Source organism: Telopea speciosissima, chromosome 10 (genome assembly GCF_018873765.1).
Source record: "Telopea speciosissima isolate NSW1024214 ecotype Mountain lineage chromosome 10, Tspe_v1, whole genome shotgun sequence".
Taxonomy (NCBI): Eukaryota; Viridiplantae; Streptophyta; class Magnoliopsida; order Proteales; family Proteaceae; genus Telopea; species Telopea speciosissima.
The window spans coordinates 48117274-48144061 of record NC_057925.1 but is presented as its reverse complement, the minus strand read 5'-3'; the positions used below and the strand labels follow the sequence as shown (position 1 = coordinate 48144061).

The window sequence follows — 26788 nt, the reverse complement described above, 5'->3', positions numbered from 1 at the left end:
TACTTGTACTGATCACCATCCAACGGTTGTTAATCCAAAATTTCAAATTAAAGTGGAATGGGTTTTGAACCACATTAAACCCAAAAACAACCCCAACCGATCCAAACGACCCAAAATCAAACCCAACCCATTACACGCAAGTAATAAGGTTTCAAAACAATTTGAATCCCAAATTTCCCAAAATCTCGACTTTCTTCTTCCCTCGCTCTCTTCTTCCCCAAATCTGCCTGAACCACACCGAAAATGGGTGACATTGCAGCGTCCATCTGAGCCGTAGCAACCATCCTAGAGAAAAAGTGAAACCCTACAAAACCCTACTCTGCAACCATCGTTACCAAGAAGGAAACAATCGATTTCTGCAACAAAGTGGAAACCTCCGTAGATTTGAGCCCATCGAAAATGGGTGACGTTGCAACGTCGATCTAAGCCGCGGCAACCAGTGTGGAGAAAAAAAAAATTCCAAACCCAAACCCAACCCATTTCACTTTCCCCTACCTTCTTCATCCCTCGCTCTCTTCTTCCACCAATCTGCCGAAACCACACCATTGAAACCCTATCTCTAAACTCCATCAAGTTTTGCTCTCTTTGTGTCACTCGCTCTCAACCCTGTGTGTGGTTTGACACCATTCAGTTGGGTTTCTAAACCCTAAAGCTGCAGAGCAGAAAGCAAGAAAATAGAGCTTTCGTTCTCCTTTCTGTTGCTTCTTGTAGATGTAGCGGAGGAGGGTTGCTGTCGTGCACCCGAGGGAAAAGAAAGAAAATGGGAAAATGGGAGTCGCCACCTAGATATAGGGTCTAAGACCCATGAATGATCCCACTTCTTCGGAGAAGGGGTGCTAAACTAACTTCAATGACACAATGGATGGTCTGCCTCAGATTTCTGGGTAAGTGTCAAGTTACGGGCTGGGAAGGTATTAGGCACCCAGCAACCGTCTGGCCAACGACTGGTCTTCCTAGACCAAACTTTGTTGTGTACTGTTGTGTTATACATATTATGCACCTAATTAAACTAACTTTTTTGTGTTTTTGATTGACTTGATTGAAATTTATGAACCTAATTAGGTTAATTAAGATTAATGTTTTAATCATAATTATTATCACTAGGCTAGATGATTATGTACGTTATGCATCCTAGTTAAGCTAATTAATGAATTTTGCCTAAATTAGAAAACCTAACTCTATGGTCAAAAACATTGTTGACTATAAAAAAGAAAATCAAGTTTAATTATATCATGGAGAAGGACAATCATTGCTAAGCAAAACAGTTCATCGGCCAAAATAGCCAAAATTACGAAAATGCTACTAAAGGGCCAAAATATGTACAAAGGCATGAAATCATATTTAAATGCTGTAAATAAGCAAAACATGATTAAATAACATTAACATCATGAATTTTTATCATCAAGAGCACATGAAATGCTAAGAAATGTGGGGTGATAAAAATTACCAAAATGCCCCTGTTATGGCAAACATATAGAAAATGCATGATAATTCATGAAAATGCTAACTTATGCTTAAAACATGTTTATTAATGTTAAAACATGCGGCCAAAGTAGTAGGAGCCTTTCCGAGGTCCTAAACCAGGTTTGGTAGTAAAATGACCAAAATGCCCCTAAGGGCAAAATGGTAAAAGTGTCAAAAGACACTTAGAATCATTGTAGGCATCGAAAGTGATGTTAAACATCCTAAAATGACTGAACACACCAAATGATATTTCCAGAATGGTAGTTTAGGCCCACGTTTGGTAAATTACCAAAATACCCCTGGAGGGCGAAAATGACTTTTTATGCATATTTATCAAGCATGATGGTCATGTATGCATATGAAAACATCCTAAAACATTCTAAAACAGCATGTCATGCATAAAAACATTTTTTCTGATTTTTCCAGGATTTTTCATTATAATAAAAAAAATGACATTTATATCCCTAAATGGGGTGGAGAACACATATAAAAAAGATCAAACATGCATGACAGTGGATAATGATTCCATAAAATCAAGCATGATGAAATATGCATCCCATAATTTTTTTGTGATTTTTTATGCATTTATACTATTTTTAATATTTTTTGAAATGCTGAAAAAGAAGGGAAAACAAAGAAAAATACAAAATCCTCATCACATATCCGAATTGGATCAAACCAGAGCCCATTCCTACTAATCAAAACATGATCTTTAACATGGTCACAATAACTTTGTCCAAATACTCACCCACATGTTCAGATCTTACATAATCCGAAATTCTTCACAGGGGCAAAAATGTCACAAAAATCATGATTTGGAGCTTGAGAAAATTAATAAATATCAAACATAGTGGTAAACGTCATCCCCTTGAAGCGTGGAAGTGCTTGGGCTTAGCTTGAGTAACCTTGTTTGACCGTAAATAATCGCCGGAAACCTCCAAAAGCCGCCCTAAGTGTGGTTGCTCCGAATGGCAAGAGTGGTGAACAAGGGGTATTTACAGAATTTTATGTGAATAATGAGGCATAATCTATAAATGAGAAAACCATGGATTGAAAGAGGAGATTAAGGACTGCGTGAAGGTAGTTTTTCACTAATTTTTATGTGTCTTTAAACTCTCCAAAACACCTCCTAGGAGAAAATCTGTTCGAGGAAAGGTCTCAAAGACCCTTGGGCATTGATGGCAGGAAACAAAGGCAAGCTGACACACACGACTTGTGCGCACAGCAAGGGCGACTTGTGCGTCTGGGCTAGGCCTGCAGGGCGGTTGGGCGTAGGCCGGTGGCTGAGTCACGGTCGGTGCAGGCTTGACCTTGGCACACCCACGTGCGCATGGGCCCATGCCCATGTGGGGGTGGTGGCTGTTTTTTGGGTCGGTTCTAGTTGGCCCAAGTTGATTCGGGTCAACCCGGTTTGACCAGAATTTTTCCCTCTTTTTTTTTTTATATTTTTATTTTCAATAAAAATAAAGATTCCATTTTAAGGGTCCACATTCAAACATCAATATCTTTTGATCCGGATGGCCGATTTTGAGGCATCACCTATCAACGCGAAGATTGCAACATGTACTTTCCATCTGTATGGTTGATATAGCCAAATATTTCCAAAAAGTGGCACGGATACTGAGAAAAACACATAAATGGTGTTTCACGCCGATCAAGGTCCAAATGATATCGGAATTACATGAAATTTTAAGTGCAAGCACCATCTGACCAAATCAGGTCATCTATATAAATTTGGGTCACATCGGGTGGCTTGGATACCAAGAACCATGCTAGGGGCAAAATGGTCATTTTCACAAAAGTTATCCGACTTGGCCGAAACTTAGAAAGCTTAATATGACCAAATGAGGTCATCCAAAGTGTTTTGGGCTAAATCAGGTGGTCCAGATACCGAGAACCGTGCCAAGAGCAAAACGATCATTTTCACAAAGGTGTTGGATTTGGGTGAAACTTTACTTGTGGACTTAAAATGGTTAAATAAGGCTATTCTAGGGGTGTAGGCTCTACTTGGGACAATTTGATTACAAAAAGTGGGGTAGGGGTAATTTGGTAATTCTTTCCATTCAGTCACCATATGAGTTACGAACTTTACCATCATTGTCAAGACACACTTTCAAGGTGTCAAAATGTGGTGTCTACACTTCTTCCTTTTTCGCTCGCACTAGATTCGTCAAGAAGCTCTGCAGCTCCTTCAAAGCCACCAGTTAGATAATTCGGAATCAAATTCCATCGGCGAAGGGAAGGTGAAGAAATTGAACAATTCGTTTGAATCGTCGGCAGATCCCAGGGAGAATAATAATTCATCGATGAAGCCCCTCTGGAAACACATGTCAGAGGAATTGCTTTTAGCTGATATGGATCCCAACGTGGTTTCTAGTTTCAGACGGGCTATGTCATCTACGCAACTGGGTACGAATCAATCGAAGATATTGAGGCCGCTTGTGGGTTCGAGCTCTAGGGTTTCACCTTTATCCGATTATCGTAGTCGATTACCAGGAACAGAGGATAAGATTGTTGTGTATTTCACCAGTTTACGGGGAATTCAAAGGACTTACGAGGATTGTTGTGTTGTTCGTAATAATTTAGTGGATTCTGTGGATGAGAGAGATATTTCTATGGACTCAGCTTATAGGGGAGAGCTGCAGAATGTGCTGGGGTGGTGATTAGAAATTTTTCTTGGGTTTTCTTTTTCTATGTAAATTGCTTTCCAACAGGGCATTCTTATTCATCATCTACCTGAACATAATAAAGAAATAAATTGAATTTTTTGATCGGCTTTGTTACCATTATTGTGTAGATCTCTATGTGAAGTTTAAATTTCCAGTTCTGGAAGATAGAAATTGAAGTTCATTTTTCTGCTAATGCAATGTCACCTATTTCCGGTGGGTTCAGATCGACGGAGGTTTCCACTTTGTTGCAGAAACCGATTGCTTCCTTCTTGGCAACGATAGTTACAGAGCAATGGTTTTGTAGGCAGAAGGATGGATTGCAAAGTAGGGTTTCACTTTTTCCCCTTGATGGTTGTCGCGGCTCAGATGAATGCTGCAATGTCACCCATTTCCGGTGTGGTTCAAGCAGATTTGTGGAAGAAGAAGAAGAGAGCGAGGGAAGAACAAGGTCGAGACTTTGGGAAATTTGGGATTCAAATCGTTTTGAAACCCTTGCGTGTAATGGCCTAATGGGTTGGGTTTGATTTTGGGTCGTTTGGGTCGGTCGGGGTTATTTTTGGGTTTAATGTGGTTCAAAACCCATTCCATTTTAATTTGAAAATTTGAACTATCAACCATTGGATGGTTGTCAGTACAAGTGTCGCTCCTTGAATGCGTGGAAGTAGGATGGAAGTTCCATCGATGGAAGTAGAGGATGTGAATCCTCCAAGTAAACATCACATGGAAATTTGAAATGTGTTTTAGTTGGGAAAGAACGTGTTATGTGTCTTAATGGGATTCATTCTAATGTATGACCGTTAGATTGGATTAATTTAGTATGAAATAAGGGTGTTAAAACTAAACCGGAATCAAATATCAAACCCAAAATCGAGTCGAATCGAATAAACTCGATATGGTTTCGGGTCTGCTATATGCGTATTTAATTCGGTTCGATTGGTTATGTTTTTTTTTTTTTTTACTAACAATCCAAAACGGCAAAAGCTGCAAAACCAGAAAACCCTATAGCAATATTCACTATATTACTACATCTTTTCGTATTCCAGTATTTCCTTTTGTGTACTTTACTATTTTATAATTATACTTTTACTTCAACTCTTCATCTCTTCATCTCTTCAAGTCTATTCTGCAGTCAGCAACACGGTGCAATCTCCATATCTCCCAACCTGCAAGGTTGCCTGCAATGGTGCAACCTCCATCTTCTCTAATGCACGGTGCAACCTCCATATCTCCCAACCGGCAAGGCTACCTGCAACGGTGCAACCGAATTAGACCCGAATTGGAACCATATTTGAGAATCGAATTAGAACCGTAATCGAATTGAATAAGTTTGGATTCGGTTTCTAATTCAGGAACTGACTCGGTTCCTAGTTCGTTTTTGGATCACACCATCAAGGCATGGAACCGAACCAAATGATCAAAACTGAACCGATTGGCACCCTTAGTATGGGATAGGAAACAGGGCTTGATTTAATGCTTTCCATCAACTCTAGAGCTTTTGACGCATCCATCAAGTACCTAACAGAACGCCAGCTGGTCACACAATGATCGTCGCACCTTGATCATTTCCATCTTTCCAGGGGTGTGGCAATCACTACGCACGCCCCTATATCTGGGTGCAGGGGTGACGTACGATGCACTACCGAGTGGTGTTCTTTCCCCCTTTTTTTTTTAAATAGATTTTTCTTTTCTACTTTCGCTTTCCCTGTAATTATCAAATTGAGTCTTGTGATTATGACAAAACTAGTTAAATTTAGTTGTGAAGGATTGTCATGTGTAGAGAATGGGAATGTTATCAATGAAGAGAATGAAATACTATTTGAAGTAATTAAATTCTTGTACGTGATCGATCTGAAAAGAGAGAATTGAGGAAGAATCTTGAAATTCTCAAATATAATGATGGGGAAGGTAGCATTCCTCTTCTTTTTCTTTTTTTTTTTATCAAAAGTTCAAAACTAGCAAAGAAGAACGTAAACTAAAACCAGACATGAAGCATATATGCATGGTTGCTTCTCAATTCACCGTTCAACTTGGAGCTGGAATCAATGTGGAGAAAAGAGAGGTTCTGTCATGTTGTCTTACTATCAAATCAGTTTTCTATTGTTTCAATGATAACTATATATCAAGTTGGTCCGGAATTTGGAATCACCCATAATCCCACAAGCATATATGCATTCAGAATCTAAATAAAACCCCTCTCTTTCAATTTTCAACTTGCACAAATAGAAAAAATGTAAGATTTCCTCTTAGGTGAGCTAGTATAGTCTACGATTTGTTTCCAAAACTGATTTAGTAGTGTTGATTATAGGTTGAGTAAGCTAGATCTAATATGGTAAGTGATCGCTAGTGTGATATTAGATTATATTTAGCACACCTTAATGGTATGAATTATATAGCAATGTGTGGACCTAAAATATTATTCCTTTAATGGGAATGAAAATCCTTATTTCCTTTTGCTAGGTTGGTCTCTATCCTCACTCAATATATGGTTGACACTAACCCATTAAGTGTACAACAACAAGAAACCTAAAGTTGGGATTCAGATCCTCTACTGCCGAGCTACTCGGCAGGACCGTGCTGCCCAGACATGGTGAGGCACGCAATGACCGCCTTACCCCCACTCGGGGCAAGGCGCTTGGGCAGGGATAAGGCGGTCATTGCACGCCTCGTCGTGTCTAGGCAGCACGGTCCTGCCGGGCAGCTCGGCAGTAGAGGATCTGAATTGCTAAAGTTGAGTTAAGAAGAAGGTAGACCATTAATATTGATTGTGTTGTGTAGAGAGCGTATGAGAAGGGAATCAGAAGAGGGACTGTCCTTTAAGTACGCCATTATTATCTCCATATTCATCATTGTATGCTTATTGATCTACATGAAATATTTTCCGTAGTAATTTTTCTTTCAAAGAAATCTACTAAAATCAAGTTCCCATGGGCAGCTTCAGCTTCTTTAGCATGCAAAGAAATTCTTTTGGAAAATCTTTAATTTGTTATCTTCGTTAAAATTGTTAAAATGTTGGATGTTATAGAGGTATAGTCTTACGTCAATTATTTGGGATCTTGGATGTGTCTTAAGAGTAAAGATCGGTGACAAGTGAGAGAATGTTAGTTGTTTTATTAATTTTTTTATTTGTTTTTTAACTCCCCATTCCCCCTCTTTTTTCTCTCGGTTTCATTGTTGTGTTAGTCAATATGGAACCAGGTTCTGATCATCATTTCAAACCCAATAATTAAATTCTTCAATCTTAAAATAACTTTCCGTTTTGGGAGTATTTGAAGTTTAAGTAATGGGAATAGGTGGTGGTGGTGGCCTGATTGTTTTGACTACTTTTTAATCAATTATGCTCAAATCAATTAAGCACCATTGCTTTAGAGATTTGGAAATGGCAATTGCAGATTTCAAGATTTATATAGACCAAATAACCCTGCTAAGCTATGCTACGAGACAAAGATTCTAAAAGAGCCACCCACTTTTAACCCAGAATAAAGGTGTATTTGCATTGGTTCGATTTGCTATTTTTTTATAAGTATATTGAATGTTAATCTAAAGATTTAAGTTTAGATCTTTGATTAAGGCTGTAATTAGTGGAAGTAACACATGAGTTGAGAACAGAGAATGATAAAAAATTCTGGTTTCCGATGCTTCAATTATGCTCTATGTTTGTTGAGACATTGTTATTGATATTTTGATATGTTACATGATAATCTTATGAGATGTAATAGGGTATATTATATTGTGTTTATTTTAGTTGATAAAGTCATTTTGTATATGTTATTATTTTGTTTATTAGGTGGTGAATGTATGTTACATAGTGAATATATGTCCGCATTTTTGCTTATAGAGTGATCGTATTAAACACGTATCGTATTATTGCTATATGCGTTTTATTATGTCAGATTTTTGAAAAATATTATTACCATCTAGTCTGTTTAATTGTCGTACGTATCCGTTTCTGTTCAATTGCCGCTCCCGAACTTACTAACTAAGATTGTGACTGCCAAAAAATATATATTTCAATGTGTCTTTTCCTTTCAAAGACTAAAGCTCAAACCCTCTAATCAGTATCCATAAGAGGCAATATTTAAGCCGTAGCTTTCATCTAGAAGGCTAGAACCAAACTCGTATGTATGTGGATGGCTTCAACATCTTTTCTGTAATTCAGAGTTGTTTATTAGCCCCTACGTGCTTTATTTTGTGTTTTTTTATATGTATTTGCAGAGAATAGATTTTAGGTCTAGAATGCATTTTGAAATGAGTTAAGATCACATTCATGTACGAGAACGGTTCAAAATCATTCAGATGGAATCCATTCTATGGGACCCACATGGAGTGGATTCTATTTGAACGGTTGTGACCCCTTCTTGTACGTGAATGTGACCCAACTCAAATGAAATATGATTGTTCTTGTACGTTCACGAACATGAAGTCAAATGAAATGTGATTCTTCTTTATTTTCTTGCTTCAGTGGGATGAGAGATTGCAAGTGTGGGCTAATATGGCTTTTCACCCTTCCCCCTTCAATATCTTTCTCAATGACTCTTTAATTTGGTTCGAATGAGTTTGTTGAACTCATAAATACAGGAGCATGCAAAATTACTGTCTTACCCCAATGAAATAAAAAAAAATCACATCCATATATGTGGATGCATCTAGACATATGCTTTCATTGGCCCCTAAGTTGGTGTAAGGGCCACGCAATCAGACGGCGATCTCTTGCCCCATTGCATTAATAGACAAAACTGTTTCTGCTTAGGCAAGCAAATCCAAGCAGTATCTTAGACTGGGCAGGATACAATCTTTGACTGTCTTCCAGTCTTTTGAACAAAATTTGGCTATAGCTATTATATGCATTGCATTCCCTTTACTTGTCTTAGAAGGACAAGAACCCTTGTCACAGCTGACAACACTTAAACTGAAATTAAACCTTCAACAAGAACCTAAACTGCAAATATTACTTGTTGATGGAAAAGGTTCTTTATCCGAAGATGAGGTAGTGAATTAGAATGAGTTGGATAGGCATGGAAGGTTATTTATGTAATTATAAGGAGATGTGAGTGTCCCCCCCCCCCCCAAACTATTTCAAAAATCGGATTTGGATCGTAATTGGTTGTGATCAATCTTGATTCTAGATATTCTAGTCAGATCGATTTTAGGGTTTTTGGGACTGGATCGTTGGATTTTTCAGATATGAGAGACTGATTGTAGGGTTTCGGGATCGATTTTGACTGATTCAATTGCATACAGATCATAATCAAGACGGACCAATTCCAAGTTTAAAATCCTTGTTCCCCCAATTGAAACCGGAATTGCAAGAAAATCATAGTTAGGTAGTTTGTATCTATTAAACATTGACTGATCGGTTGCCTTCCAAATCCCAAGTCCATTAAGTGACAAATAAGCCAAGTATCCTTTACAAGCAAAAAAGAAGATGAGCCTCCTTTGCTATTCAAGTCAGAAAGGTATATTCCAGATTTCCGGAAAGCTAATGATAATGGGGCCCTGCGTGTGAGTTTGGGTCTTCAATGGTGTGCTCACAGTTATAACCACTTAGGTGTAAATCGATATGCACCCACCCTTCCATCTCCCTGTAAAATTGTACAAAAAGTCACCCTTCATAATCCCTAACAACTCCCTTTATTTGTGATTGAAATTAAAAGAAAAGTGAAAGTGAAAGTGAATGAAAGGTATTAAAATCCTCTGCAGTAGAAGGGTGGCGGTCACATCCGGTGGCACAACAGAGGCCATGTGTGCCACTTGACCTCTTCTGTGCTGTCGGATGTGCACTGCCGCCGATACCGCAGAGGATCCTGGTCCGAATGAAAGTTCTCTTATTCTTGGTGTAACTATTTTAATTTTGGGAAGGGGAATGTTAAGGGTATAGAATCAAGTTGAAATCGAATCGAATCGTTTACATTGGAATAGTGAAACCGTTTAATAAATGATTCAGTTCTGGTCTAAAAAAAGAGACTGTTTGATAAACAGTTGGAATTCGGTTTTAACCATTTTTGCTCTTTAAACCGATTAAGTTTTGATTAATATATTAAAGGCCAAAGATTTTATACATTGCCGTGCAAGCATGCATGATTGTGTCCCCTCTCACATGGAGTTGGAAAAGTTATAAACCCTCCATCGCTAGCTCAGTTGGTTGGAGGCATTGCAAGTTGAGTGCAATCCCCCTAGGAGGTCAAGGGATCGACTCTCCTGAATTGCATATTGTGCCAAAAAGGCACCCATCTCTCCCCTCCCCCCCCTCCCCCCTTTAGGAGTAGATTGTGGGCTTGTCTTAACTTCCCCCTTAGCTTGTAGTTGGCCTTTGGGCCCTTGAGTAGGATAGACCAGAAAAAAAAAAATTAAAGCCTTGAAATTCCCACCACTCACATGCACGACTTATACAGCCGCGTATGAAAACTGTCCCCTATATTAAATGAGGAAAAAAAGTTCTTTATGGAGGACACAGGGGCCACACCCAGACAATGGGTGGAGGGTGGAGGGGGGTCAAATGACTAATCCACCCCCATGAAAAGTGAAAATCCCACCACCGAGATACCAATGCACACTCTCATTAGCTGTCGCGCGTGTGGCCCCTACGGTCCCCACATAGAACTCTCTCCCATTAAATAAATAAAACTTTCTTGAATCTTCGACATCCACATGACCTCATCCCACATTGATGAAATTGTTTATGCTTTTCTAAAAGAAATCATTCAAAATTCAAAAATATGAAGTATGTTTATATCAAATAATTGTTGGAGAAAGAACACTAGACACAGCCGCGTGCAAAATGACCTGCGTACCTCCTAGAAAGGCGGAAAAGACTAGGGCTGTGCCGGTCATTTCACGAGCGGCTGTGTTTGGGCGCATACATACGCCATGCTGACCCCGAAAACAACCATCTTTTTTTAAACCCATTTTAAAAGAACTCGAAAAAAAATTCAAAAAGTGAAAAAGGAATTTTTTTAGTTCTAAAAAATTTAAAAGAAAAAAAATTAGATCGAGAGTAAATTTACATTAAATAATTGTTTATGAATTTTTTTTTTTGTGAGAGTGGGTTTTTGGGTGCGCAATTTTCTATGGAATTGTTTAGGAACTGTATATTCATTTAATAAATTGTTCGGTTTTGATTTAATATATGAAATCATTTAATAGATGGTTCAATTTTGGTTTCTACATTTGACACCATGAACCAAACTGAATTGCACCGTTTAACACCCTTAGGGATAGTTGCATGCTACATGGCCCCTGCACCAACGTGAGGCCAATCAAAGTGCGTGTAGGGCATAAAATAAAGATGGGATTTTTCATTTCACGGGGGCGGGATGGCCATTTCACCCAGCCTTTGTCTGGGCACATGCACCCCGTGACCTGGCAGACTTTTTTTTCTCTTTTATTTAAAAATAAAAAAATAAAAAAATTTAGGGGAAACGTTCTTTGTGAGTGTCAATTGGTCATCTAAACGGAAATTGAATCGTAATTGACCTGCAAAATGGTTTGCAAGATTTTGTGGAAAGAAAAGATACCATTAAAAATTTAGGCGTTCTTATGGAAAACATGCATCAATGCATTTGCAGGCCATTCAAATTTTGTGCAATGTAATGTTGTTAACTTTGATCTTTACCCATATTATGGATTGGCAAGCAGATTTGCCTTTTGTGTTACCATATGGTCTGCCTTTTAGTCCAGCCGGTGCTTTTCTATGAATTAATGGGGAAAATTTCGAGTCTAACTAGTAAAGAGAAGCAATAGTTTTTCTTTTTTGTGTTTTTTATGCATTCCATGCAATTGTGGTATGGGAGATTTAGAAAAGACAATCCCATCTAGGGGCTAGGGCTGCAACAAGGTTTAGTTGGGCCCGACTTTTTAAAACCCCAATCCAATCCTGAGTCTCTTTAGTTGGCCCAAGTCTAGTCGGACCCTGACTTAGGGCCTAGAAAATCCAACCCTGACCCGCCCTCAGGATTGGGTCGGGCTGATATGATTGGCCCTGATCATGGAGTGGGGGAAGAGAGAGATGCATGGACCGGATTGAATTGGGCTGGGTCAGGGAAAAAATTATCAATTTTACATAAAATAACACTATAGTAAAATATATTATCACTTATTATCTTCATGTATAATATATTATATAACAAAATATGTATGACATTTAAAATTTATAATATATAATATCAATATATGTTTTACTATATAACTTAAAATTAGGGTCAGGCTGGGCCAGGTTGGGCTGGGCTCAGCCCGAGGCCTCAACCCTAACCCGACCTGATCCTGACTCAGGGCCAGAAATTTCCAGACCTAACCCGCCCACAAGGCCATGTATCTCAGCTCAGGTCTTTTTCGGGCTTAGGGCGGGCCAAGACGAGTTTGGGCCGACATGACCAAACTTGCACCCATAATCCCATCTTTCACAACATGGATCTCCCTAATAAATAGGAATGTGAAGATGATTCTTTCTCTCATTTCAACATCTTTGAGTGCTTTAGCTAAGAAAATCTTGAAAAAAATTCTGTTGTGATCCTACTCAAGGAAGCTATCTAATTTTCATCGATGCTACATTCCCAACGAAATAGAAACCAATGGGCTTCAAATGACCAGCAATAGCTGATTTTGGTTGTGATGGATCATCTCTTCACCTCTTCTCGATATCAGCTATTGTGGTTGCTCTAGCAATTAGACTTGGACTAAGAATTTGTCGGGATGTCCACAGATAAGGCAAAAGATAGTCCCACATTACAGTCAGAGCGTAAAAATTCTCATTTGGCAAAGGATAATCCGGTTTGAGACATCAACACCGATGTAGAGTGTGAGACGGGATCTCAGGTTCCACATTTGCCTTTCGCATAGAGGGAGGAGATTGTTAGGTTGTCCGCCCATAAGGCAAAAGATGAATAAGTATGAATAGGTAATTTGGGCCCTTGTCCTTAACGCAGCATTAGATTCCAACTCATTCTTTCGAAAGCAAGCTATTATTCCAACCCGGTTCGAAATTTGGACCAACTCGGGAAATTTTGGTCTCGGAGCAGTAATTTCGTGTACACACAAAACCCGTGCTACACGCCAAAAATTTTGAATTCAGATGCCGCCAAAAAGCGCTATAGAGCCACGCCCGCAAGGACACCACACCACTGCACAGCTACATTTGAGCCTCCCTTTCTCAGAAACCTAGAGTTGCCTTCCCCCATTGGATTATCTAAATTTCTGTTTTAGCTTTCAACCTTGAACATGGCCTCTCTCAAGTCTTCCTCTCGGTATTCCTCATTGGATTCTCGATCTTCGGCTTCTTCTCCATCCTCATCTTCCGAGTTCAAAAAACCTGGCAAGAATCCCTCTTCTCTCAAGCGCCTGACCGGAAGGTCGCCTGATCCTATCTCGACTGCAGAGAATTCGTCTCGTGTGCTTGCCAAAACTAAATCTTCTGATATAGCTTCGACTAAGATCAAGAACGAACAGAATTTGAGTTCTTTGGTGAAGAAATTCATGGAGAAGAGATCAAAAATGAAGGCGGGAGCGGATCACAAAACGCTCGTTATACCTGCCGACTTTATAGCTGAGGATCTGAAGAAGACGGCAGCGAAAGGGTCAAAGTTTTCAGCTTTCCCCAAGAAATTGTTTCAAAAGGGTTCTTCTCCCGCAACGAGTCGAACTGAGACTAAGGCATTGACGGAGGTGAAGGCGAACACAAGGACGTTGGCGATGGTGCTTAGGAGTGAGAGAGAGCTCTTGAATCAGAACAAAGAGCACGAAACAGAAATCGGGGAGCTCAAGATGATGGTTGAGGAGAAAAATAGAGAGGTAATACTCCTTGTCCATACATTCGTCTATTCTCGTTGTCGACTGTTGTTATCCTCAGTAATCGATTTTAATTTATTTTATTGGTGTAAGAAATCGATCCATTTATTTGTCGAGTTGTGTATTTAGACTTTTCAATGCTTCATTCAATTGAATTATTTCACAGACCTATCAAATGCATTCTTCAATTATGCAACGAACGTTTTCAAATTTTGAATATCATTTTCAGTGATTCATTTTTTTCTCGTTTTGCTGAGCTATTTCTTGTTCTTTACCTGCAAAGGAAGATATCATCGTAAGAACATCAACTGCCACTTTTGACTGTTTATTTTTTCTCCATGCATTTTTCTCTGACATACTGGTTTCCCTAAAAAGTTTCATCTGCTATACATTTTATTGCTTAGAATTGCAAAGTATTCTTCTATTGAACTTTAACTAATGTGGTAGTGTTAAAGGATGCTCATAACAGAGTTCTTGTAATTATATTCTTTTAAAAATTCTTGATTACCATTTCCGTCAGATGCAATGCCAGTTGCCAACTACCCATGCACATAAAGCATTATTTAAATCTAGTCTTTTAAAATTACAAACTTTGTTTTTAAAATAAGATGCAACCAAGAAACTATAAATTAAGGTGAAAGTACACGCCTAGACATCCATTTCTGAGGTTCTGACATACAGCAACCGATACAGAACAGGTAAGATGAGGAAAACTTGTACTAACTGATGTGTAACTTGGAATCCCTTGGGTCAAATAACCTGAAATTCAATTCCCGTCCTCCAAGTGTTTAGTAGTAGCAAGTAAGCTAGTAAAGATTGATTTCTTGTTATAAGGGGTGTGATTGTTGGTCTTCTCAGATTTCAGAAAACAGCAATATGTGAATAACAGTGATGTACTAGGAGCCTCAAACTGGAATTATAGTCCCAGGTCTACATCAGAGTAGACCAGATTAGACTTAATGACAGAAAGAGATGAGAAGCAAAACTCGGAATCAGATGATCCTAACAGAAACAGAGCAGATTTTGAAACAAAAGGAAAGCATTGGATATGGAGCTTAGGACCATAAATTTTGACCTGTGTTGTAGCTCATTGATAAGGATTATTAAGAACAGAAAGGTAGAAGAAACAAAAGGAGAAACTTGCAGGAATCCACCCAATTCCTTTGAGAGATCCACTGCTGAAGGTAGAAGAAACCAAACAACAATTCTTATTCATCAGGAATCATATGCCTCAACAGCTTCAAGCATCCTCTATTTATAGAATGTGGTTTCAACCCACTACTTGAGTTACAGCCAATAACATTATAAATTTAGAAACAGAAACTACAAGCAAACTTAGAAAAATAGAAAATAGGAACCTTATAGTAACAAAATAGAAACTATGCTAAAGACTCAAAATAGAAACTAGGCTAGAGACTCAAAAAAGAAACTAGGGAAAAAAAAAGAAGGAAAGAAGATTATTGGCTGCTGGCTCTGGCTGTTGGAATCAGAGAATTGCTTCTAGAAGTAACCCCACAACTAGCCCTTATTCTTTCTCTGTCTAGCTTCTGCATCAGGAACTTAAACCATCCATCAGCTAAAACTACAGCACTATATAAATTATGAATTATAATTGAACTTAACCTTAAACTATCCATTAGTTGAAACTAAGCACTATTTTAAAACGCAAATAACCCAATCCTGAATAGCTCATCCAACTCATAAGTCCTTTCTCTCTTCTACCTCTTCTCCTCCACCATCTTTGTTCATCAAATCACCAATGTACAAACACTCAATTCCCCACCTCTGTCTGAGCCTTCTCTCCTCCATCATTTTCTGCTATGTTGCCACAATTTGGTCTCTCTCTCTCTCTCTCTCTGTCTGTCTCCTCCTTGTGAACGAACCACCATCCAAAAGTGTTTTACTTGCCACAATTCGAGTTCTCTGTCTCCTCTTCTCCTTCACTCCTTTCTCATTTTGTGTTCTGTACTCTTAATGCCATCATAGACTTAAGTCACTTTTCCAGGATATAACTGTCATTTGGCAAAAAGTCAAGGGGTACTGTCATCCTGATGGCAGTGAAAAAAGCATTAATTACCTGCTTCAATTTTCTTTAGAATATAACACCATTTTGTATTGTTATTATTGTCTTTTGGAATTTGTTCAATATTTGCTATTACTTTTGAGTATTTTTGTGTTATTTGTCAGAGTTGTGACCTGAGGTCCTTGTGCTTTATTTTCATTTCTATACTTCTTCAGGTCGAGAAGTTGAAAGACTTGTGTTTGAAACAAAGGGAAGAAATAAAATCCTTGAAAAGTGCAATTCTGTTCCCAGATATTATGAACTCTCAACTTCATGAGATTTTAGAGAAGCAGGGATCAGAATTTAAACAGGCAAGACAGGTCATTCCAACTCTCCAAAGGCAGGTGACTTCTCTTACAGGCCAGCTCCAGTCCCTTGCTGAGGGTCTTGCTGAGGTATCATCTAACTTCTTTGTGTTTTCTTCACAAGTTAACATACTGGCTGGGAACCTAATGTTCTTACATCAATAAATATTTTGAGACTTCTTCATGTTTATGGTTTGATGTGTTGGTTAGTTATTATTCTCTCGCCATATAATGCATAAGAATTTATATTCATTTGGAATTGCGTTTATGTGTATGGAGTAAGACTTTTTAGGAGTTAATCATAAGTGTTTGTGATTCAGTACTGGCAAGTTGTCACTTGCTAGCATCTGATCTTTTACCCTTTTGAACTCAGACTTCAGTTCAGGGAGAAATTTAAAGGGTTGTACCCAGTGCACAAGGCTCCCGCATTTCGCAGGGCCTGGGAGAGGTAGATTGTAGGCAGCCTTACCCTTCATGGAGAGGTTGATTCCCAATACAGGGAGAAATTTAGCAACTTGAAAATTGGCCTTTTGCTTTTTGAGAACATCAATATCAGCTGTAAGAGGCTGATACTGATTTAGTTCTTCCCACTTGCCTTTTTAATATTTACTAAGAGATTTATCACCTTGTTCCAATTTAAAAATAGTCTTCATAAATTTGGTACACACGAGAAATATTCTGGTCTTGACTAAAACTCTCATGAGCAACATCCCAAACCTCTTTGGCAGTTGGATAGAACATAAAGTTGACACTAATAGATTGTTCCATACTATTCCATAGCCAACACTAAGCAAATAATCATCCTTCATTCAGTCCAGATAAATTTACTAGGACAGGGGGATCAACCAAAATATGAAGTTTCTCCCTTGAACCTATATAAGTCTTCACAGCTCGTTCCCACAGTAAAAAGTTTGATGCATTCAATTTAATAGATGAAATCTGTACTGTATTGGCATCGCTAGGCAGTTTCCCCTCACAATTATTAGCCATCCTAATATTCCAACAAGAAGAAGAAAGTTCAGAAATTAGCCAATGTACTCGCTACAAAGTAAGAGCAAATACCTCGGATACCAATCAAGGTCCATAACTCATACTGCAAACAACAACCAGTCATAATCAACTTCACTGTTACTCAGTTACAGCAGCAAATACTCTTTAGAGATTAATCATAGCATTATCAACAGTTGAATCTCCAATCACAGACACCACCACACTTAGGCACAACACATATCCTTCCCTTCTATTGCTTATTTGATTTAGAAGGGAAGGTTACAATGCACATCACAGTGACATGCCCCACAAACACAGTCAATAACCATTAGGTTGCGGCACTCACAAGAGAGGAACAGGAAGGATAAATAAATTTCTGGTTCAGCAGAGGGGAACAATACGTGAACAATTACGTGCCCTGTATCAGCCCTCGGATACCATGTAGCAGATCTGAACATTGAATAGGGAGGAAACATGAAAAGAAAGAAAGAAAAGAGAACAGAAGTGTGATTCATTAGTAGGGAAAAATTTTCACCACCGATCTGGTCACTAGGTATTTGTTCAATTATAAAACTCTTAAGATGACAAGTATGCCCCTACTTAAGTGAGGGACTCATCCAGGATTTGTCATTTTATAATCCAATACATCTCATATGACATGAGTACATGACCACCTACTTAATTGGGTAATGATTTAGTAGTTCTCACCAATAATAAGGTTTTTAGTGCCCAAGGCAGATGCCATGTGAGTGGGCCATAGTTGTCACGGCGTGTAGGTGACCCAAGGCGTTGGAGAGAGTAAAAAATCAAGGCGATGGCGTCAACATCAAATGTTCATATCTCTCTTTATTTCATGGATAGATAGATAGTTTTAGATTCTAGATTTGAGACAGCTTGTTTTATGCCATGTGATAAAATGTACAGTTTGTTTGTACTGCCAAAGTATGAGAAATGCTTATTCGCATGATTATATATGGTTTTGGACTTCAGATACTTACAAGCAATTCAAGGTGTAATGACATTCATAGATTTTGCAGTTCCAATCTATAAGATAGAGTAGGAAATCACTAGGTTCCATGGAACTGTATGTTTTTAGTTTTAACCTCATGCGAATGTAGTCATCTTCAGGCTTAACTGAGAGTGACCTTAACCTTTTGATGATTAAACTATTCCAGCACTTAAAGATGTTTAAATCGGCGACACCAGATTTGCATTTTTCATTTTCTCCTTTTTCTTTGAAGTTATGAGAGTGAACTATTTTTAATGTATAAAAGTTAATATCTGCTTCATTTATCAAAGATGTGCTACATGGACAGGTTAAAGCAGATAAATATGCACTTCAAGCATGTTTTGAGCCACATGGCAACTCTCCAAAAACTCCCGCATACGATCAAGAGGCTGCTAATTCTTTGGTAAGTGTTCTCTTACTAAAGTAGGAAAACTAATATCATTACATATCTGTTTATTAGCACATGGTTGCTAAAGCAGGCTGTGTAGAAATAGAATAATAGTGATCTCCACAGTAGCAAAATCAAAGCTGGCTATTTACCCATAAGATTCTTGACTAATGGATGAGAATAGTTAACTGGGTCTGCAATTATGAACTTGACAGATAAAGATGCTGAGGCGTGCCAAATGTATTTCCCTTGTAGTCTAAAAGTCGAATGTACCTCCCTCTTTGTCTGTCTTGCTCGGTGTAGACGGTTACTGGAAATTACCATCCAGGATTTGACAGCCAAACATAGTCTGATTAGCATCTTGCAAAATCAGCTCAAGAGCTTGTCTGATAGGTTGACCCAACTCACAAGAAGGAAATAATAAAAATGGAGTACAGAAAAAAGAAAGAAAGCAAGAAACCCAAATACCATAGAAGATATGTACACCTCTGATCTAGAAGGGAATTTCCAGGTCCCAAGTCCCAATAACTAGAAACCATAGGAATCATAGATTATGAACCATCTCAGGTATGATGCATGCAATGCTACATAAAAAGCTAGAAAATAGTAAAAGAACGCTAAAAAATTAAGTACACGAGCAGTAAAGGCTCAAGAGATTTAATATACAATTTTGAAACTTTAAAAATAAACATACAAAACAACAACTCAGCCTCATCTCAACTAAATTGGGTTGGCTACATGGATCCTTACCCTCCAATCAGCTCTATTTGAGGTCGTACTTGATACAAGGCCTAAGCTATGCATGTCTTTCCTCATCACTTCTCCCAGAGTCATTCTAGGTCTGTCCCTGGCTCTTTTAGTTCATTCAATCTGAATCAAGTCACTCCCCTGTACTTGAGAATCTAAAGGCCTCTGTTGAATATGGCCATGCCACCTCAAATGATTTTCTCATAGTTTGTCATGTATCGGAGCTACTTCCAAATCAGCTCTAATTTGATCATGCCTTACTTCATCTTTCCTAGTTTTTCCACACATCCATCTCAACATTCTCAACTCAGCTATGCTGAGTTTATCTATATGATGCTTTTTAGCTGTCCAACATTTTGCATCATACATCATAGCCGGTCGTAAGATTGTCCTATGCAAAATTCTTTTGTTTTAAAGAAATACGTCGATCACATGTTACTTTTGATGCGTCTCTCCACTTCATCCATCCTATTTTAGTTCTCTGTGAAACATCATTCTCTATATCACCTTCTTTGTTTATGATTGAACCCAAATACCTAAAATAATCACTTTATGGAATCTCCCTCCCATGAATTTTCACCATCTCATTATCCTTCTTTGTGTAAATAAAGTTATACACCATTGCTCCATTTTCGTTCTACTTGTCTTAAAACCTTTTGATTCTAAGGTTGATCTCAATAACTTCAACTTGGCATCAATCCGTACTTTTGTTTCATCCACTAAAACAATATCATCAGCAAAAAGTATACACCAAGTAAATAAATAGCTTCTCTCATAATTTAATATGACTCATTAGTTTATGCCTCTAGAGTTAATGCGGCTCTAAATATCACCCTTATTTTTATAAATCGTAACCACCATGCTTCTCCTCCATTCATTTGACATTTTCCTTGTGCTTAATTTTATTAAACAGCTTGGTTAGCAAAGATTAAAATACAAATTCCTAAGCTCTTCCACACTTCTATTGGGACCCTATCTGGACCTGGTGCTTTGCCTACTTTCATCCTCCTTAAAGATTCTTTTGCTTCAAGCACCTTAATTTTTTGTATACATCTACGACATGTGGTATCTTGATGGGTAATGCAGCCTTCTGGGACATTATTATTCAACTTGTCTTCATTTAGTAAGTTGCATAGTTGTCACGGTGTCATGGCAATCCAAGTCGGTGGAGGGGTGTCTGATCGATATATCGACACGTCACCCGCCATGGCGATTATGTCAACCATGGCAGAATTGTAATTAAATCTAAAATTGAATGGCAAAGTTGAATGACAAACTAGTAGATAAATCAAGATTTATAAGAGCAATGGCAGAATTGTAATTAAATCCAAAGTTGACTGGCAAACTAGTAGATAAATCAAGATTTATAAGTGCAATGGCAGAATTGTAATTAATCTGAAGTTGTAAAGGAGTGGCAAAACTGTAATTTAATGGAGTTAAAGAGAAAACTGAATGGGTTAAACAGAATAGCAATAGAGAATATAAGGGGTTTTATATAAATAATATAAGTTGTCCTTACTTGCAATTTTAAAGACTTAATGTCTTCTTCAACCTTGCAATAACACGATAGAAAGAGAGGCAGAGAGGCCGTGAACTGGAGTAGTTCCAGTAGAGGAAACTCCTTATGAAGACGATTCTCCCTGCAATTTCTGAAACAAAATTGCAGCACCAAGGTCTGTCGATCCCAACGAGAAATAGCCCCAAAATTCTACTAGCAACCGAATGGTGGGATCTGAAATCAGATCTGGCGGATGTCTTAGTTGCAGGTTACTAAACCAAGGCTAAAATAGGAGATTTAGGGAAGCAGGGAGTGGGTCTAAGGTTGGGGAAGAAACAAAAAATTAAAGAAGAAATCGAAGAGGGAAAGAGAGGCAGGAAGAAGAAATTACCATCCTCTTTCAACCAATTTATCAGTAAAAATATTTTAAGACATCTCCTTTTAAGCTCCACTATCTTATCCTAGGGCAAATAAAGCTCACCTTTCTTATGATTCAGCGTAATGAGGCACATATCCTTGACCACTAATCTATGTTGTGTGGATAGGCTCTCCCCCAGTATAACTTTACAATCCTTACATGACAACCTATCAGACCTTTTATTAAAAAGAAATCTATTTGGCTACTATGACGCCCACTTTTAAAATAAACATATACCAACTATAAATTATCAAACGAAGATTAATTGCATGATAGTGAAACAGTGTTACACATAAATTAATGATAGAAAATTTAAGAAATTTAACATTGCAAATCTAATAGGTCGAGTTCTAAAAGTTGATGCTTGTACTGTGATCTGAGAAGCCACCAACCCAACTTGTGCCATGTTTGAAACACAATAAGGGGGGTTTCCATAATACGTTATAAGTGGTAATCTTAAGGAGTACATCTTTAGGTAAAAATTTGTCTTGACATACAAATGGCAATTTCTGTTCTAACCATCCAAAGGATGTCATGGATTGGACGGATAGGATCATCTGAATTGACCAAATCTTTCTGAATGTCCCCATCTTTCTGGTAGCGAGAAGTACTCAAATGGTAGTACAAATCCTGAATGTTCACCAATCATTAGTATACTGCATTAGTTGGGAGGATGACTTCTTCTCTTTCTGGTGTGAGTAGCATGATTTTGTTTTCATTTTCTCACAAGACTTAAGGTTTGTGCCCTTGAAGGTGGGTGAAGGGTCCTAGGAGGTCAAGGGATTGGATTTCCCCACCCCCCCCCCCCAAAAAAATAAAGTCGTCTTCCTTCTTCTCTTACTGCCTCCTCCCTCTTCTTGTAACACATACCCTCTGGTGAAATGTAGTGTAGGACCGATTTACATACAGGGGAAAAAAATTGAAAATTTTATTTTATAGATCTAATTGCTTTATGTCCTACCCAAGGTGCTGAGGTACCTTATAATTTTTTTATGATTATTCAGGAATTCAGTTCAGGGGATCCAGTAACTCCTGGTAGTCCGGATGATATGTTTCTCAAGGATTTGAATCCTTGTTTGACACCTTATTATGCCATGACAAAATCTAAGGTAACACACATCAACAATTTGCCGACTTCTAACCTTCTTTCAGTCTCCAAAATTTGTTACTCAAGTTTCTAGTTAATTTTTTTAGTCTTCTATTACCCTTTATAAATATGGAACTGAAACGATTTCTTTAGGAGTTTGAGATGATGGGTTATGATTCTCCAAATGAGGAACCGTTAGAAGCGTGGAATGATGACTACTTAGTTTCTCTTTCTCATGGGGGGAAACTGTCCAAGAGCTCTGAGTATTGCACAAGACCAAGTTTGGGGAATGCAGCTGCTCATGTTGCTCGCAGATCAGATGAGAATAAATGTGTTAATGGAAAGGTTATCTATCAAAAGCTTTTCTAAATGTGTAAGTTGCTATTGTCTCAAGTTTCACTCCAATTACCATTTCTTCTTCCTTTTTCTCCGCTTAGTTTGTTTATTTGGTTCTGTAGTGGTAATCTGTAATTCCATAGTTGAAAAGTACATTGGGAAAAATAATTTAAAGATCCTTCATTTCTGTGTAAATGAAAATAGATGTTTAATGTTGTATGATATGAATGGGATAAAGGTATTTGAATGAGCTCAACTATGTGCTGCCCGGTTAGGTAGCGCGGAGCCAGGGATCAGGTCAATTTGCTGTGGGATGTCCCTAGTAGGAACTAATCCATCTTCCTTTGGCTTAATGTCTTCAAACTCCTTCCAAGTTCTCCGATTCATCTAGGAACCAGTGTTGGGGGTATGCCATCTTTTGCCACCAACACATAGAATTGTCCTGTCCCTCAGCCTTCGAGTGGATGAAATACACATTTGTCACTTCTATTTCTCTTTTGGATGAGCAAAAGGAAATTCCTGTTCAGAATGCTTCAGGGTTACCTCACCAAAAGCATCCTAATGGAGTAATTGTTATAATCTACTCTTTGACTTTGTTCTGATTGGTTGAGACTCAGAATCGATCGATGAAAAATAGTTATCAGAAAGGTTGCTTAAGATCATCTGATTATGTGTTGTTGCTTGGTTGGGGCCTTAGATTTCTTGTGTTCCTATTTGTGCATTTGCTACATGGAAGCTATAGCTCTTGATATGAAATAAAGTAGGACCAACTGTGTAAATTGGGCCAAATGAGTTCATACTGTTTTTACGTTTGAAGTTTTGGGTTATCCATGTATTCACTGAAGATTCAGTTCAAATCTTATATTTTCTTCCCATGTGTATTCTTTTTGAACCAAACATCATGTAAATTCCTTAGGTGAGTTTTCGTAAAGTTATTCTATGTACACCACAAAGGGTTAACACAAGGTTAAAGGTTAACGAATTTACACTACATTCCAGAAAATATCAATTTCTGTGTGTTGCGAACATGTAGTTTTGTCAATGCAGTTGTCGCATACTTATATCATTTTATTTATATTCTGACCATCCAAACTTCTCGTGAGTTGTGGTTAACAACATGTCAAAAGAGAGTGTCCCAAAGCACATGGCTCCTGCTACTTCAGGGTCTGGGAGCAGCAAATGTACGCAACTTAACTGTTGTTCCAAGACTCGCCGACTTAACCATGGTTAACAACATGTCATTGACCATAAATGGACCTTCAATTAAAGAAGGATTTTACTGTGTGATCTTTGTCTATGCTTTCCTGGAAACCAGCGCCTTGGAAGCTAGAATAGACTGTTGCTTCAGTCATTGGATTTTTCTCAGAACAAACTCTACAGATAAACAAGTTGGCCATTTCTTTCAACCTCAATTTGATGTGGAACCAACTCATACAGTATGTTAACATTATGAGGTTGACAATTAATACTCGTTCTTGCATATACCTATGGGGGGGGGGGGGTAGTAGGAATATATTGGTCACTGTTGTATAAGATATGCAGCTTAAGTGCAGCACTGCTATGCTCTTGGAGCATTGAACAATGTCAGTCTTCAGACTTTACAGTCTGCAGTTAAAGGAATTTGATTGACATTTCGTGCTGAAAGTTTATTGAGGTAATAGTAAGATTGGTTGTTAGAACTTGGACATATCCTATTTTGGGGTAATCTTGGATGCTATAGTATTACTATAATGCAGTGGGATTCACTTATAGGAAATTTATGAAGGGAAGGCACCAAAGAAGAAGAGCAATTGTTCAGAATCCTCCAGGCATCTAACAAATATTTCATCTTCTAGAGTTAGGGACATCCATGTAGGATGTTTGCTTCAATTTGCTAGTTTCAGTATAGGACACAGAATATTACAGTGATCAATCTGTTTTGGATGATATAGGTGGCCTAATGAGTTACAAGGTACCAAGTAAGGGATAACTAGCACAGAAACAAGGAACAGGATCATCTCTAGTTGTGCATACAAAATTGATGCAACTTCTGAACCATAGGAGACCATTTATTACCTCCCCTCCCCTCCAACCAAACAATCCACACGTACATAGAACTCCATGGTTTATTTAGGTCTGAATAAACTATTGTGTTGGTCTTTTTTTTGGAACTTGAATATCTTTAGCTGTGATGTGATTGAAAATGGGTTTAGATAACTAGTTTGAAAAGCCTTATTTTTGAATTAATGATCACTTTTAAAGCCACTTGATATGAGGCATGGGATGAGGGTGACATCTCTCAGGCAAAGAAATACTTCTTCTGGTGATCTACATTCTTTGACCAGAGATTTGTGTAGTCATCAATTAGATTCTATATAACCAATTTACCATATACTTGGTCTCAGAGTACCGAAATAATCTTGTCCCTCTGGTTGTGATTCATAATCAGGTAGCAGAAATCAATGGTTCATCTCTGTGAGGTCTTGAGATGAACGATAGATCCTACCCTAATGTTCTTTAGACAGATTTTATGGTTCTGCCTATGCGGGGTCCTAAGAGGTGAATTTGGAGTTGGTTTTAACCCTTGACAAGTTGACATGTTGCGTAAAGTGGCCGCCCTCAAGACTCGAGCCCGACCATTTGCCTTTTCAAACGGAAGTCACCAATAATGTTTGAAACTTTGAATCATTCCACAATGATGGTTTAGCCGATAGAAAATTTCCAATTTTCAGACTCTAGCTTCGTTCTCCAACCTTCTTGTTGATGTGAACACTTGGGCCTTGTGACTCGACGTTGTCGGATCACTAAGGTTGACTTTCGTCCATGGGTCGATATCGTAATCAAATTCTCTTCTATCTTTTTAGTTGAGGGCCAATCTTTTGTTTGGCTTGAGGAAACCTTTGCACATCTCCATTACCTTTTGGGAGGCGTATGTCCTATAAAAATTGTCTACTTGAGACTGACCCTTGACCCATAAGTCCTAAACACAAGATTAGAATCGGGCTATCTGGAAGGAGGCCTTCTTCACCCTCCACCTAAGTTGTAGAAAAGGCCCAAAGCCAATCCCAAGGAACAATAAACTTCATAGGGTCTTTCTATCTAGATGTAGGTAGTTTGCATCTTCACATACATGTCTATTTCACAGAGCCTCCCTCTAGATGATGCCTAGATTGTTACGCCTTTTGAGTGGGTTAGAACTTACTTGACAAGGAATTTCGCCACCTTACTGCCGTTATAATTATATTTTGCATTGACCAGGGCTTCAGTTGTTGGCTTTCTTGTCAACAAGCCACCAACTTCGATGATCTTCCAACACTAAGCAAGCGTCAGTCCTATACATGGTAGTACAATTCATTGGAAACGTGTTTTTGGTAAATAATCCCCGTGCTTGGTCACTGTAAGCCCCTTTGTGAGGAGGCACCCCTTCTCTTGAGGTTATAGGGCTATTTTGTCGAGTACTTTAGAGAGAGTTGTCTCTTGCCCCTAGATATTCTCTACCTACCCACCTGTGTTGGTTTCAGGTACATTTATCATTTTGTTATTGGTTGTTCGAGCTTTTCCTAGGAGTATAGCATGGGTTGCTTCAGTGTCGTAGCACATGGTACTTGGAGTTTGGCTCGAGGCATTTTCTCTATCCCTTCTTCCCTTGAAAAAAGCAATGTCACCTTGCGTTGTTGAACTGATAACCATCTTTCAGATAATCTAATCTCTTCTATTCTTCAGAAACAAATATTAGGGGTGTCAAAAAAACCCGGCGAACCTGAGCCCGCCCAAACCCACCTTGAGCCCAGACAGGGTGGGCCGGGCCTGGGGATATGCAAGGGTTGGGCTGGGTTTGGTATTTGCTTGGCCCTGATAGGGTCGGACTGGGCCTATGTTGAGGCCTTGACCCTAACAGGGCCAGCCCGACCCTGTATTATGTAATATATATTGGGTAAAGTACACGTACCTCCCTAGAATGCATCCAATATTGCTCGTACCCCCCTAAGCGGCTCAATATTTCACGTACCACCCCTCAATATTCCACGTACCACTCCTGCTTTACACCCCAAATGCCAT

At 38.5% G+C, this 26788-nt stretch overlaps 1 protein-coding gene across 1 annotated transcript; it reads left to right on the top strand.

The window, feature by feature from the left end:
* Positions 1-13321: 13321 nt before the first annotated feature.
* On the top strand, positions 13322-22966 carry LOC122643936. Its single transcript, XM_043837511.1, has 5 exons — positions 13322-13913; positions 16149-16367; positions 18584-18679; positions 22332-22436; positions 22568-22966. Exons 1-5 carry the CDS (start codon positions 13344-13346, stop codon positions 22781-22783), a joined length of 1206 nt encoding a protein of 401 aa, XP_043693446.1. The 5' UTR covers positions 13322-13343; the 3' UTR covers positions 22784-22966.
* The last annotated feature ends 3822 nt before the right edge of the window (positions 22967-26788 follow it).